The sequence below is a fragment of the Seriola aureovittata genome, chromosome 3, assembly GCF_021018895.1.
Source record: "Seriola aureovittata isolate HTS-2021-v1 ecotype China chromosome 3, ASM2101889v1, whole genome shotgun sequence".
NCBI classification, from domain to species: domain Eukaryota; kingdom Metazoa; phylum Chordata; class Actinopteri; order Carangiformes; family Carangidae; genus Seriola; species Seriola aureovittata.
In genome coordinates, this window is record NC_079366.1 from 25,315,673 (window position 1) to 25,331,171 (window position 15,499).

A 15,499-nucleotide genomic window follows, 5' to 3' on the forward strand; every position below is an offset into this window, starting at 1 on the left:
TTCGGGCGGCCAGCCGGTCATGTGGGGGGAGACGGCAAGGTCGTCTGGGTTATGGAGTGAATCCAGTGGAGATGCAGCAGTTTGTGGCTCTGCGCAGTTTGTTTGTTGTCAGCCGGGTCCATCTGGTGGGCGGCAGAAGGATTGCTCATGTGGAGACGTTAATGGTACATGTTCTTGTTTGCAACTCTCACCTTCATCTGTTATGCTCAAGTTACCCCTTGAGCCATCTCGTGACACACTTTCCCACCGTGTTCAGTCCAGAAGAGAGGAAATGTTTAATATCCAGCAGCCAATGACAAAACCCCCCGGACAGAAGTGGAGGGGATTTTTCAACTTTAACTACCCTCTGCTCTTTAGCTAATGAATTAAGATAGGCTATGACATTTAATTTAGCCTTCCTTAAGTGTACCCACCTTGTTTATTCACCAGGACATACAGCAGTGTGTATCACCGTGTATGACCGACACTGCCCACCCGCGGTGCTCATCAGTTCACACCGGAGCGCGTGGAACTCAAGCCCCCGGCCGCTCTCCGAAGAATAGCGGTCGTTAAATATTCATCCTCCGTTCCCGGTGGCACACTTTTCCTCCCTACTGACCGACCCCTGCTGCTCCGAACCCCGCCAGAGGAGCAGCCGAGGTGGGAAGCTGTGTGTAGTTATGATTACGAAAACGTAAACGGGATTTGCATCAGTTGGGGATAGTTTTTCATTTTGTCTTTTTCCTTGTCTTTTATTTTAGGAAGAGGATGGGGAGACTTGCCTACGGTGCTCCAGTGACTTGAATGACTGTAGAGGTTGGGTGTGAAGAGGTAGGTAGTGTTTTAGGTGATGCATCCACCCTCCTTCCCTCCCCTTATGCCCACACACAAGCTCTACTAGAGACTACCCGTCCTGCAGACTGGTTAGTTTTCTTTTCTCCTGCAAGGTAAATGTTCCTTGAATTTGACTGGCTTATGATGCATCTCTTTGCCACAAGACTGTACAAAATCATGAAAAGCAATGGTTAGGCAATTGCTATGTGTTGCGCAAACCTTATAGTTGCTGCAGGCCTGTACACCTACCTGATGAACCAACTCCAAACTATTAGGAGCGCTGCAGGTGTAATACTGCTCCACTAGATAGCAGCAGATTATTGAGAGTGTGTGTGTGTGTGTGTGTGTGTGTGTGTGTGTGTGTGTGTGTGTGTGTGTGAGCGCGCGTGCGTGTGAGAAGTGAAGTGACAAAGGTTTACTGCTCTTCCTCAGGACCTGAATGCTTTTGATGAGCCTCATCAAGTCCATCTCTGTCATAAGTCTGCTTTTCTCTCCTGGGCATGTATCCCAGTTTCTCTATGTTGTCTCTTCTCTACAAATTCTATCAAAAGATGGAGGACCACCTGCCAGCAGCGACTGGCTGCAACTCAGAGCTTTTCACGTTTGATAGGGTCTTTTCATTCTGCTTCAAAGGAAGATGTACGGTTAGAGACAAACCGTGGGAAATCCGGGAAGAAATACTCTTTCATCACGCACTCCGTCTTTTTAATGCACACGTGCACCCACTCAAAGACATAACTCTGCCTGGGCACGCCGTGCACACATGCACACACATGCACATGTTCTCTTTGCTGTTTGGTAATGATCAGATAGACTTACACACCAAGACCAAAAGATCAGGATCTGGCAACCCAACACCTATACTCTGAAACAAGACAGATCTGGCAATCTGACCCCTTCCCTCAGGAAGAGGAATAATTTGGTTGATGGCACTAATAATCACAGCCGTGTTACTGATCCTTCACTGGCTGCGTGTGTGTGTGTGTGTGTGTGTGTGTGTTCTTGAGTCATTCCTCTGTTATTGATACCTAGAGGGAAGACGTCATCTATCGAACAAGTGGGTGTTCCTCCTGCCTCTGCTTCTTCTCCTGCTGTTACGTATGTGGAAGTGGGTTGGTGGCTGCCTGCATTGCTCACATAGATACTGTTTTGATATAATATTTCTTAGAAAGATGCGTCACTCATCTTAACTCACACACACACATACACACAGAGCTGACAGTATATGTTACTCTGGAAAAAGAGAAGGAGCAGATTTAAGATTAGATAGCATCTACGTGACTTCTCTCATGCACAACCATACATACAATACACAACTGATACAGATATTTGAAGTTGTTAATTATTGGCCTGTTTTTTTGGATTTGATTGCGTCTAACTGCTAATCAGGCTTATCTCCTGCATCCTGTCTCTCTCTCTCCCTCTCTCTCTTTCTCTCTGGACCTTTTGTATTATTTATGCCCCGCCCCCTCAGCTGCCCAGAGCTCTCAAGTTTCACCTGTAGAGCCAGATGACAAATTAAGACTCCTTCTACAACCTGCCACAAGGAACTCCTCAAATGCACATATACACATACACATACACACATATATGCACATGAGAACGCACACACTCGTACACACAAACCAGCAGCCCATCTGCCCCTTTCTTTCTTTCACCCTCACACACACACACACACACACACACACACACACTATCTATCCATCACACACTCTGAGGAGGGCAGTGTGAACAGAGTGCTGTGTTGAGTGAGGGAATGTGTTGTTGTGAGCAACAGAAGACGGAGTAGGTCAGAAGAGGAAGCTGAGTGTGACCTACAGACTTTGTCTTGGAGTTTTTTTTTTGTTTTGCTTTTTTTTTTTAAAAAACTGCTAAAGAAGAGACCTCCAGCAAGGACACAACATATTTGAAGACCACAGAGATCCTACCGACCACCACACTCGCTCTTTTGAACTGTTTGTCTGTGAATGTGGAGGTGACTATCATGGATAACTGTCTTGATGAATGAGTGTGTTGGCACTGCCTCAGGAGTCTCTCATTAACTAAAGATTGGACCATAGAGGGGATAGAGCTTGAACTGGATTTGTGATTTTGTGTTGTTGTGTGTATCCAGTTTTACAGAAAGCAAATGCCGCAGTGATCATACTGTGTGGAAATTAGTAAAACCAACACAGTTAAAATCTCTTTTGTAATAATTCGCAGTGAGGTTAAACTTCATACAGTTGATGCAACACATACATTCAGAATTAGAGTTAAAGAATGTGTTTATAGTTCTGACAGTTTGAACATTTGACCTTACACCTCTCAGTGCCTTTTGACATCTCTAGGTAGACGTTAGCAATGTCTAGATAGCAGTTGTATATCTCCATTTAGGAGTCAGAACCTTCTCAGATTGGAGAGTTCTGGCTATTGTGCACAAATAGAAAGATAGACCTCCAGAGTACGGTTTGGAAAGGTGTTTGAGATCTGTGGGTAGGGTTTAAAAATATCTGAACAGGTTTAAGAGATCTCTGGGTAGGGCTTGGTAGAGAAATGATTAGGGGTATGAGACATCAGGGTTAGAGTTGACGAGAGTGAGAGTAGTGGCTATAACTGATGTGTATAAGACAGTTTGTGGTGCTAAGATATTCGGAAAATACAGTGTTGCTCAGTTCCTGAACGGGGCAATAATATCAAAATCACAGTTTATTTAACTAACTGATTTTGTTAGTGTGTGTGTGTGTGTGTGTGTGTGTGTTTAGAGAAAAAGACGGCTGATATTTAGCTATGTATGTCTGGACAGGAGCCTTCATGGGGACCAGATCTGAACAGAGTAGAACTGCTTTGGCCAGGTGGACCTGTCCTCACACAGATAGCGAACCTGCATATAGTGCCGGCACAGAGTCAACCCGACATATCTAAACCAAGGAATCTTTTAAAGGTCAGACTTCTGATCATATTTTCTTAACATATCACATTATATTTTTTTTGTGTTAAACTTAGAAAAATACTCTGCCTTCCAAGTGTAAGTAACATTTGTGTGTTTGTGTGTTTGAAGGTTTACAGCATTGCCTGAAGAAAGGGCATGGTGTGCTCTTAGCCACTTGTCAAAATGCCCAGCAAGAAAGACCCCAAGAAGGACGCGAAGAAGGGTGGAAAACCTGTACCAGAGAAAAAGAAAGAGGAGGAAAAGAAAGGGAAAGATGACAAAAAGGGAGGAAAAGATGACAAGAAAACCAGTAAGGATGATAAGAAAGGTGGAAAGGATGATAAGAAAGGGGGGAAGGATGATAAGAAAGGTGGAAAAGATGATAAGAAAGGGGGGAAGAAGGGAAAAGAGGAGCCCTCTAAGGGTAAAGATGATGGAAAGAAAGGAAAAGACAAAGGAAAAGGTAAGAAAGTGGAGGAAGAGGAGGAAGAGGAGGAGCTCCTCAGTGATGAGGAAGAGGATGAAGAGTTAAGTGAAGAACTGGATGAGGAGGAGGAATACTCAGAAGATGACAGGAGAGGGAAGGGGCGAGGAGGCAAAGGGGTGAAGGGAAAGAAAGGGGGGAAGTCTAGACGTGGCGAAGAGTCAGAGGAAGAGGAGGAAGAGGATGAAGAGGAAGAAGATGAGTATGACGAGGATGAGGAGGATTACGGCAAATCCAAAAAGAAATCTAAAGATGACCGCCACCATAAAGGAGGGAAATCGGATGCTGATGCAAAGAAAAAGAAAGGCAAAAAGAAAGAGGAAGCTCCACCACCTCCAGTAAGGGAAATCCCAAGGAAAGGTCTGAAGAACATGTCCAGGATGTTCATGAAGTTTTCTGGTTTCAAACGACGCAGGAACAGCAGGAAGAAGCTGAAAAGTACATCGCGTTTGTTCCTGAGGTTGGGGAAGAGAAAGAACCGACTTGCTAAGAAGAAACGCCGGAAGTCCATTCTGAAGAACACCTCTCGATTCATGATGAGGTTCAAGATCAGCAAAAAGAAGAAAAAGGAGAAAGAGGCCAGAGAGCAAGCGGCAGCAAATGGTGGTAAGAAGCCAACCTATATGCTGCTTCGTCTAGGGGGAGGGAGACAATCAATTGAGAAGAAAGGGGGCTTCTTCAAAGGCTTATTTCGAAAAAAGGATGGTGACGGGCCCACTGAGGACTTCAAGAACAGAAGTATGTTGCTGGGTAAGGTTGCAGCGGTAACTAACTGGCTGACCAAACGCTTCCTGACAAGTAAAATGCGAGGGAATTCCGGACACCATGGCTGGGGGGGACGTAGAGCACACAGCCGACAAGCCAGCTCCAGAGGTCACCTCCGTGGTTACCGTAACGATGGCTATGAGCATGGGGAGGAGGCTTATGGATTTGACCACCGACATTCAATCCGCCAGAAAGGTTATGGAGATCATGAAGATGGTTATGGTGGTTACGGAGATGCAGCATATGGAAGCCAGGGTCAGTTTGGTTACTATGACAATGGAACAGGGGGAGCAGACTATCAAGACCTGGGTTACTATGAGGAAGAAGGACTCTATGATCCAAATGCAGAATATTATGAAGGTGGTCTTTACGATGAGAGCACGGGGGACTACTATGACCCGTATTCCTCTGCCCAAGGCTACTATAACGACCAGGAAGCTGATTACTATGGTTACCAGCAACAACAGGCAGTGGCAATGTATGGTGACGAGGGTCTAGACTATTATGCACAAAATGGTGAGGACCATATGTATGAAGGAGCGGTAGATGGATTCCTTGACCCTCAGGCTCAGGGTTATTATGATGAAAACGGTCAAGGAGTTTACTACAGTGATGGACAAGGGGATTACTATGACAACGGACAGGGAGGTTATTATGAGACCCCTTATGCAGCAACTATGGGAATGCAAGGGGGATTTCCACCAGACTATCAACTTAGCTATAGCGATGCTGGCATGCTTTACCAAGACTACAGCTCCCAGCAGGCCATTGGATTCCCACCAGGAGGTCAGCAGGTCTTTGGCTTCGGAGGGCAGGGGATGGATCAGGTACAGGGCCTGTATGGGGACCAGTATGCAGGTCAGTTGGATCAGTATGGGGATGGTACCGGTGGACTTCAGAGAGGGGAGATGACATTCAGAGTTCCTAGACCTCAAGTACGCCTATTTGGGAAAGAGCGTCTGGATGTCCCCCTGCCCCCTCCGCCTACTTTGCCACCTGATCCAGAATTTGAAGACATGTCAGAAATCCAGTATGAAAACCAGATTCCTCTTGCACCAGGTCAACCTGGTGACATGATGTCATTACAGGCACAAATGGCAATGCCACCACAACAACAAATGATGTTTTCTCCTCAAGAACAAATGATGATGGCCCCACAGATGATGTCACCACAGCAACAGATGATGATGCAACAAGAACAGGGTGTGCCCCCCCAAATGATGCCATCACAGATGATGTCATCACAGCAGCAGATGATGTTACAACAAGAACAGGGTATGCCCCCCCAAATGATGCCATCACAGATGATGTCACCACAGCAGCAGATGATGTTACCACAGCAACAGATGATGTCACAACAAATGTTGTCACCACAAGAGCAGATGATGTCACAGCAAATGATGCTACCACAGCAACAAATGATGTCCCCACAAATGATTTCACCACAGGTAATTCTATCTCTGTTTTGTCATTGATTGTGTATGCTCTTTAGTGTTAGAGGGTAAAATTTCAACCTGTCTCCTATTGTAATGTGGGGTTAACATACAGTATGATTAACATATAAATGTGGAAGACATCCCCACTGTGCTCTGAGAGTACACCCCCACTGCTTTTTAAATAATGCAACCCTAGAGGGAGACCCACAGCATCTCTGACAACTAAGAAAATGTTCCACTACATCTTCAGCTTTTAAGTAGTGAACTCAAAAAATATAATGTAACATAATGAGTGATATTAGAACTGGAGTGAATAAAAAAAAAAAAGACATCTCCATGACATAATTAAGTAAGTTTATTTGTGGCTAGTCAACAGTTTATCAGTGGATATTCTTCCAGATTAGAAGTGTTGAAACAACAGATATCTCCAGCTATTAACTGTTAAATTCTTGCCATCAGCAGGCAGGTAATGTTAAACTTGCTATTTTCCCAAACCACTTATCTATAAAAATTGATGTATTATTACATTGCTTGCAGTAAATGGTTAGAGAAACACAGCAGTAGTCTAAATCCTTAATTCCAGTGGACACCCACCACTTTATTTTTGACACAACTCTCCCGCCATCCAGCGGGATCCAACTGCTTGCCAGGGGGTTGGGGAGTAGCAGTTTTCACTGATTATATACTTTTTGCATTTTTCCACACTTAAGATTGATGTTACATTCACAATAACAAGAGTAAAATGTGTCCTTAATAGGTAGTATTTTATTGTATTATTATTCTCCATAAGGTGGTTTCATAGTTTTCTTATTGGAATACCATGAATTACAGCCTTAAATCTAGTGCTACCCAATTTTCTCCAGATGTAGTGCTTCCTTAACGTCTTTCATTTTGTTATGTTTTTCCAGCAGCAGATGATGACAGATCCAATGATGATGTCACAGCAACAGGGTTATGGCCTGCCGTCAATCCCTACTCCAACTGCCATGATTATTAAACAAGCAGGTATGTCCCCGCTTGCTGCACGCCGTCTCCAACCCTCTCCAACTCCATCCCGCCGCTCTGTCATGATGCCCTCCCCACAAATGCAACATCATCGCTCTGCCATGGCATCCCCAGTATCTTCTTCTATGCTTCCTCAGAGACGAAGCCCCTCCCCACAACCATCCATGAGAAATGGGTTCATTAGCGCCCAAAGACCCCCCTCTGTTATGTCGAGACAGATCTCACCTCCCTCTTCCCCCATGGCGTCCCCTTTCGCCCATCGTAGAATGCAACCTCAGAGATCACCGTCTCCTCTGGCCCGAGGACCCTCAGCCCCTCCTTCCCCCCGTGCTTCTATGATGCGGCGAAGTCCTCCACCCTCACCACGAGCATCAATGAGGCAACGTTCTCCACCTTCCTCACCCCGTGCTTCCATGAGGAGGCGAAGTCCCCCATCGTCACCAATTCCTGCTCGCAGCCCGTTTGGAGGGAGACGGATGCGTGGACCGCCCTCACCTTCCTTCTCCCCCAGTCATGCATCTCCCCCTCTGTCTCCACAGCTCAGTAGAAGACCGTCTCCCTCTCCATCTCATCGCAGTTCATCCCCTGCAGGGCCCCGTCCTGCCCCATCATCCCCTACCCTCTCTCGTCGCTCTACTCGGCTGCTCAGGGACCCCACGCCCTTGGCCAGGCCCAGGATGGGGGGAAATGTTCCTTTAGGTGCTGTCAGACCCTCCCCTATGGGTCTCAGAGGGCGTCCAGTGCCCCCTCCCACCCAGAATGTGCGTCCATTCCGTGCTGCCTCTATAAGAAGCAATGCGTCTTCTGTTCTCACAGTGGACTCATCCCTCCCTTCCCCTTTCCATTCCCCTCACATGGTTCACCGTGCTCCCCTGGGGAGGAGAGAATCTGGCCGATTTCCTCCTCGCCCCATCGCTCGAGGACGTCCCCTCATGGCTCAACATTCAATGAGAAGGATGCCTCCTGCTTCTCCACAACCCTCCCTGAAACACATGCCATGTCCTGCATCCCCGCGCCTCTCTCCTCGACTCTTTCGTCAGTCCTCCCCCCTCCTGCCCCCTCGAGCTACCCGTCCACCCACATATGCACCAGAAGCATATGTGTCCGGCCCCTATGCTGATCCCAATGCTGAGCAGTTTGTTGTGCCCCCTTCTCCCATGTTATCTGGTGCTTTGCAGAACCAGGCTATTCGTCAGGCCTCTTTCTCTTCACCCCTTGGCCCAGGGGCAGCCCAGGTGGTAGGCATGAGTGAGATGGCCACTGAATATGTAGAACCATATGGTCTTTCTGGCGCAATGCAAAACCCGGCCATTCGGGATGCGTCTTATGTCCCCCCACTGCAGAGACCAATGTCTCCCTATGAGCAGCCTATGGCCCCTTCATCTCCCATGCTGTCTGGGGCTCTGCAGAATCAAGCTATACGAGATGCATCCTATGTTTCTCCTTTACAAACACCACTGTCAGCTTATGAGGAGCCTATGCCTCCTTCTTCCCCGATGCTGTCTGGAGCTCTGCAGAATCAGGCAGTGAGGGAAGCATCCTATGTGTCTCCCCTTCATAGGCCTCAGTCCCCATATGCTCCATCTGTACCTTCTTCCCCAATGCTCTCTGGAGCCATGAGACACGGTCAGGCACTAAGAGGTGTGGCTTCTTATCAGACTCCACAGCTCCGTTCACCATACGGACCGACTGTTGTTACCCCATACGATTATATCTCCGAGCCTGGCCCAGCACCACTGCTCCATGACGCCCTGCAGAACCGATCTGATTTGCAAGGTGTTTCATCTTTAAGATCACCAATGATGCAACGCCGTAACCCTTATGCACCAGCTGGACCTCAGCTCCACAGTGCATTACAACAGAACCCAAACCTCCGCCAAGCATCTTATCAGACACCTGTGCAACTCAGACGTTCTCCATACGGCCCCGCACCACCCTCTTCACCAATGTTAGGACGAGCGCTGCAGAATCCACAGGTGATGCAGGCATCGTACCGGCTGCCAGACGGAACCTTTGTGTCACCATATGCAGATCCACGCTCCTCCCCTTTGCTCGGCCATGCCTTGCAGAACCAACAAGTTCGTGGAGCATCATACACCTTGCCTGATGGATCAGTTATCAGGGTAGGTATGAAGGAACATCTAAAAATAACTAGGAAACCTGAGGTGTGTGTTTGTCTACGTACAGTACAACAATAACAAACTGCATGAATTATTACAGTTTCAGTTTTTTCTCTATATCACCCCCCCTCCACCCACACAGGACCCTCGAGTCCCCCAGAAGCCCATGTCTCCTAGCCTTTCTAGAGCTATTCAGAACCGGGATCTCAGGACTGCTTCATATACTCTCCCTGATGGCACCATTATAGACCCTCGACAGCAAGTAACCCACGACTCTTGATCCTTAACTCTAATTGAATTCACCTTTTGTTGTAATGTACTGTCTTCCCTCTGCCTAGCATATTTCATTAGTCAAAGTAAGTCTGTGCTGTCTCTGCTCATACAGCAACAAATTTCCCCAAGCCTGGCTTCGGCTCTGAACAACCCAGCGCTGCGTGAAGCCTCCTACTCTCTCCCCGATGGCACGATTGTGATTGACCCCAAGAAACAGAAGTCCCCGAACCTGTCAGCAGCACTTCAGAACCCTTACCTGAAGAGTGCTTCGTACACCCTGCCAGATGGCACTATCATCATTGATCCACGGAAACCTGTCTCTCCAAACCTGCAGAGCGCCCTTCAAAACTCTTCCCTGCTGAACACCTCCCTCACATTACCGGAAGGGATTCAAGATCCCAATACACCCATATCACCAAACCTGGCTAAGGTTAGCTATGGATACAGACTTTTGAGTGGCTTTCCGCGTGTTGATGTATTACTGTTTTTTCCCTCCTGATCCATATAGTAATACTTGTGTGTACGGGATTTGAAATAGTTTCCACAAACTGATGTAGCTCTTTGTATTTTACTAATAATAATTGGTTATCAAACATACTAAGCTGCTGCTTTAATTCAAATTGTATTTCTTTAACCTCTCAGGCTTACCTTAACTGAAACAGCCTCTCTAATATTTAGGCTCTCAACAACCCAGCCTTGAAAGGAGCTTCCTACACCCTCCCAGATGGAACTATTATAGTGGACCCGAGGAAACCAAAGAGCCCCAACCTGGCAGTCGCCCTGCAGAACCCCTATCTAAAGGGTGTGTCGTACACCCTGCCTGATGGAACAATCATCATCGACCCACGGAAACCGGTTTCCCCTGACCTGTCTACAGTGTGTGCCTGTTAATCTTATTTTAACTTTGCTGCAGTACCTGTGTGTTTTATTGTCTTTCTGTCTTTTTTTTTTTTTTTTACTAACCCAGTGCACGTTTGTTTGAAACATCTTAGCCGTTACTTTTGAATCATACAGTTAAATGACAATGATCTGCCTAATTTAGTGATAATAACCTTGAATAATCCGCAGGCTCTTCTGAATAAGAACCTTCGTAACGCATCATACCAGCTCCCTGATGGTTCCTTGGTTATCCCTGGCCAGAAGCCCTCCACTCCCAACCTTACAGCCGCTCTGAGGCAGAACCAGGCGCTTCGTTCTAAAGGTCTCTTTCACCTGTCAGAAAACTCAGTACTGTCAGGGACACCAAAACCCACCGCTCCCAACCTCGCCTCTGTGCTGCAGAATGAGGAACTCCGTGGTGTCAGTTACAGGTAGGGAACTACGCTATTAATGGAAACTAGGACAGAGAATGACTTCATAGGCTTGTCCAGGTGTTGCACGGAATTACCTGTGAATTGCAAGGTAGGCATTAACCTTTTAACAATGGAGAGTGAAATATTTTGACGAACTAAAGGAGAACTAAACTCAGAAACTAATGACGCATTAAAAAACGTTTGAGATGCAATTTTCACCCACAAGGGGACAATGACACAGAATTGTCCTGTTGTTTACTGTTATGTGACTCTGATGTTTGAATTAGATAATAATAAATTAATGAATGAAAAGGAGACATGCAGAGGAGATAATGGAAACAGTAAACTCCAGTGTCTGTCTCCAAAGTAGACGATCCTCTGAGGGTTTGATGGTTATGTTTCTCTGCCTTTAAAACATAACTGCTGTGAAACTATCCGGAAATAAAGTTTTATTTCACTTGTTCTCGCATCACTACTCTCTAAAGGCAACAACAAAGGTTGACTTTGTTTTTAAACATCAATAAATGTCCAGCATCCTCCAGAGCACTTCCTTGTTTTGTGAAGGAAGCGGTACACCAGGATGTCTTTGACCAGTCAGCGACCATCAGCCTTGAAAACCCCACCTAAATTCCCTGAACACATATAAAGTATTTAGCTTGGAGCAGGTACCTCTTTTACATCTTGAACTATCAGCCTGGAGCTAAATTTAGTTCCTGATTCCTCCAGTCGAAACGCAGGTTTAGTCTCTGACCTCCTCAAAAGGTTCTTGGTCCCCTGGGAAAGTTCCTGTAGTGGAAACACAATTTTTGTAGAAAAGCCACATGAATTGCCAACTATATCAAAAAGACATTTTTCCACAAAAACAATTTCAAAGTCATATTTTTCTCAGTGTTGCTGAACTCTGTGTTACACGTTTGTTGCTGAAGAGAACCACTGCTCGCTCCACAGACTGCCGGATGGCTCTCTTCTCACACGTCGGTTCCACAACCCCAGCCTGTCTAATGCCATCCAAAACCAGCAGCTTCGCTACGCCTCATACAGGGTGCCAACGGGCCTAGAGGGCGAGGATAATCGCTACGCTGTGGTTCCTCCCTACGGGCCGCGCTCAGGCCACTGGGCCAGAAATGCCCGAGGAGGAGGGGAGGGAGGGGAGGATGTTTGGGCAGCTGAGAGGGTTTTACCACATGGAACAGTCCAGAATCTGTCAAAGTGGTCCATGTACAGAGAAGATGGGATGTTAGAAGGATATCCACCCACAGCTCGATTTGGGGACGGACAGCCTCAGGACCCAGACTGGACTCCTGACAGAGAGAGAGCACCTGGTCAAAGCTGGTATGACAAGGTAGCTAAAAGTTTTTAATGATTTCTTATGACAGCTGATAAACTGGGATGGGAATGAATGCAATTATTCAAGCAATAACTATAAAGCCCACTGCACTGAGGCTGGATGGCCCACAAAAAACATTCAATATTAAAATGTCTGCATATTTCACATCAGCTCTGCATCAAGCAAGGACAATGTCCCTCAAGCTTTGACAATGTTTCAGGACTGTGTAGGACTAACTGCATACCATTGTGTGTGTGTGTGTGTGTCCAGATCTTCCATATCTTAAGCATGACCACAACAAGCCACCGGGTGAAGCGCTGGGCGGAGGGAATGGAGGACATGACACAGCTGCCGTAAGCACAGTGCAGTATTAACAAACAGTCTCACAGCCCGTTCACTCATGTCACTGTCTCACAGAGCTCAGCGTAGAGCAGCAAAGGTCATTTCACTGCAGATCCATTCAGTTTTTGCAAGCAACAATTTACAGTGTGTGTCCCAGTGTGCCTCCAGGCTTTGATAATCTTTGAATGATCATCACTTCAGATCCTTAGGAAACTCCCTTCATTAGTTATTTGTGTTACTTCAACAACAAAGGTTTGAAAGAAATGATTCCGGAAACACTTCTTGACGTAAAAACTTCCTCTGATGTTTGATTTTGACATCATTATCATCAACATCATAATTTTACCAGCTTTCACAGAGGAAGCTCTTGAATGTCACTGAAGGGTAATTAATTTTGGATGTCAAAGCGAGTGTGGGAATCCTGCTCCAGTGAGACAATATGTGCCCTGTGTGTTTAATTTCCTCTGTGTTTGATTTCAGTGAGCTGAATGAGACCACAGTTCTGATGAACCTGAAGAAGCGCTACGACCAGGAACTCCTCTATGTATGCCTAATTTATAATATGCAAATTAAATAACTAATATCATTAAAATGTCATGGACACTCTGAACTACATCCATTTATTTACTCTCCTTGTTCTTTCTCTTTTTTTTTTTTCCCACCACACAGACCTACATAGGCAGCATCCTCGTGTCTGTGAATCCCTACAAGTTGCTCAACATTTACGGCACAGACATGGTGCTTCAGTACGAAGGCCGCGGCCTGAGTGACAACCCTCCGTAAGACTAAGGAGTGTGTGTGTGTGTGTGTCATTCGTACGCAGGATGTTTCTAAATGTCTAAATCTGATTCAGACTTTTATGAAAGATTTCAACTTTGCAAGATAAACCATTTTTGAATCTTTTCACATTTCATGGACGGCTGCACTCACTTGAATAATTTGTCATATCAAACTCATAATGGTCTATTACTATGTATATTTTAAAGAAGAAGAAAGAAAGAAAGAAAGAAAAAGTTATTCAAATAACACATTTAGAGGACTGCACAACTCTGGTAGAATTATGAGCTTTCAAGTTCTGCAGTGGGTAGATTAAACTTAACTCTCTAACCTTTAACTGAGACCTTTGCAACTGCGTGTTCCTGCGTGCGATTATACTGTTGTACTACATCTGTCTACATGTGTCGTGAGCTGTGCTCTGAGGTGCAGTATGGTGGTAAATGGAGGTGTAAATGCCAGCACTCTCAGGTGTTAGTAAGAGGTTCCTGTTACACTGCTGTTGGTTGGTTGCCAAGGGAGAGTTTGGTTATGGATTTCACTACCACTTCACATCTACACGCACAGACACACGCTCACACATAACCAATGAGCACCCGGATGCATTTGTTCATTAAAAGATGTTTTGTTGTGTTGCAGTCATCTTTTCGCCATTGCTAATCTCTCATATACCACCATGATGGATGCCAAAAAGGACCAGTGTATTGTGATCAGGTATGAAAAGCAGTTTAGCGTTCTTTTTTATTCTGGCTGAGCGAGGCCTTGAATGAGCTGCTCATTTTAACAAGTAGTACTCTAAAGCTCAAAGCCGTCTTTTAAACAGTGGGATGCTGTTTGACTTTTTAAAACACCCATTTTCTCACCCTTTTTTTTTTTTTTGCCACCGTGCCACAACATACTCTTAATGAATAATAAAGCCTTAGGTTAACTGTTTTTGTTATTACAGCGGAGAAAGTGGATCAGGAAAGACTGAAGCTACTAAACTGATCCTGCGTTACCTGACAGCCATACATCACAAACGCAACGTCACACAACAGGTATATTTTCTACCTATAGCTACATACATGCAAATACACTCGTACATGTGGTCATTTGAGCTAACATCTTTCTCCTCTCTCTTCTTCTCTACCATCTACCATCAGATAGAGGTAAAGTGTCCCTGCTCTTCTTTTTTGTTCTCATGACAAACAGCATCCCTGTTTTAGGTAACCACGGTAACGCTTCTGTCTATAATGATTGGTCAGATCCTGGAGGCCACGCCCCTGCTGGAGTCTTTTGGGAATGCCAAAACAGTGCGCAATGACAACTCCTCACGCTTTGGCAAATACACGCAGATCTACATGGAGGAGTAAGTAACTACAACTTAACAAGAACACAGCAAATGTCAACAACAGTTTCCAGTTGTCAAGTTGTTGTCATGGTTTCTGAGTCCAGACAACTAGGGAATCTAGATGATCTGGAAAGCAGGAATTTCCCTCCCTTCTACATCATCAGGATCAAATCACATATTGTAACAATTGCCATTTTAGGGAATAAACTTTAAAAACCAAATCAAGCATGGTCACAGCCGTTAGTAGGGAGAAAGTCCCACTGAACCTGAGGAAGGTTATTGGGAACAAACACTGCTATTATTAAATTAATTTTCTCATGAAACATTATTTTTAGGTGTTGCATAATATGGTTTTGGAGTTTCCTCCTGTGGGCAACAATTAAAACTTTTTCAAAGTCATTACAAAAGTTAAGATGAAAAAAAAAAAGGTAAGCAAGAATTCAGAAAGCAGCTTATTGACCACAGAGTTGGGACAAAGTTGTTTTTTTATCCAGGATATGTGTAAAAATGTGATGGGATTTTCACCTTTTTTGAATGCCTGGATACAACACTACAATTGTTCGTTGCTATGGAAATCAATTTACTGAATGTCATGGCACCATTTGCTTTGAAATCTGATCACCATGAGTA

The 15,499-nt window shown here is 45.3% G+C and overlaps 2 protein-coding genes across 2 annotated transcripts in view; both read left to right on the plus strand.

Annotated features, from left to right (window-relative positions):
• The first annotated feature begins 738 nt into the window (after positions 1–738).
• On the plus strand, positions 739–11,118 carry LOC130163485 (unconventional myosin-XV-like). Its single transcript, XM_056367726.1, has 8 exons — positions 739–810; positions 3,596–3,733; positions 3,851–6,418; positions 7,315–9,534; positions 9,674–9,793; positions 9,917–10,234; positions 10,483–10,680; positions 10,873–11,118. Exons 3-8 carry the CDS (start codon positions 3,905–3,907, stop codon positions 11,116–11,118), a joined length of 5,616 nt encoding a protein of 1,871 aa, XP_056223701.1. The 5' UTR covers positions 739–810; positions 3,596–3,733; positions 3,851–3,904.
• Positions 11,119–12,189: 1,071 nt separating this feature from the next.
• The window catches only part of LOC130167068 (unconventional myosin-XV-like), a 35,707-nt gene continuing 32,397 nt past the window's right edge, over positions 12,190–15,499 (plus strand). The window contains exons 1-8 of the mRNA XM_056373037.1: positions 12,190–12,438; positions 12,694–12,776; positions 13,246–13,309; positions 13,435–13,544; positions 14,179–14,253; positions 14,486–14,576; positions 14,682–14,687; positions 14,784–14,887. Coding sequence (XP_056229012.1) covers positions 12,313–12,438; positions 12,694–12,776; positions 13,246–13,309; positions 13,435–13,544; positions 14,179–14,253; positions 14,486–14,576; positions 14,682–14,687; positions 14,784–14,887 — 659 coding nt within the window. The 5' untranslated portion in view covers positions 12,190–12,312. The remainder of the gene's footprint in view (positions 12,439–12,693; positions 12,777–13,245; positions 13,310–13,434; positions 13,545–14,178; positions 14,254–14,485; positions 14,577–14,681; positions 14,688–14,783; positions 14,888–15,499) is intronic.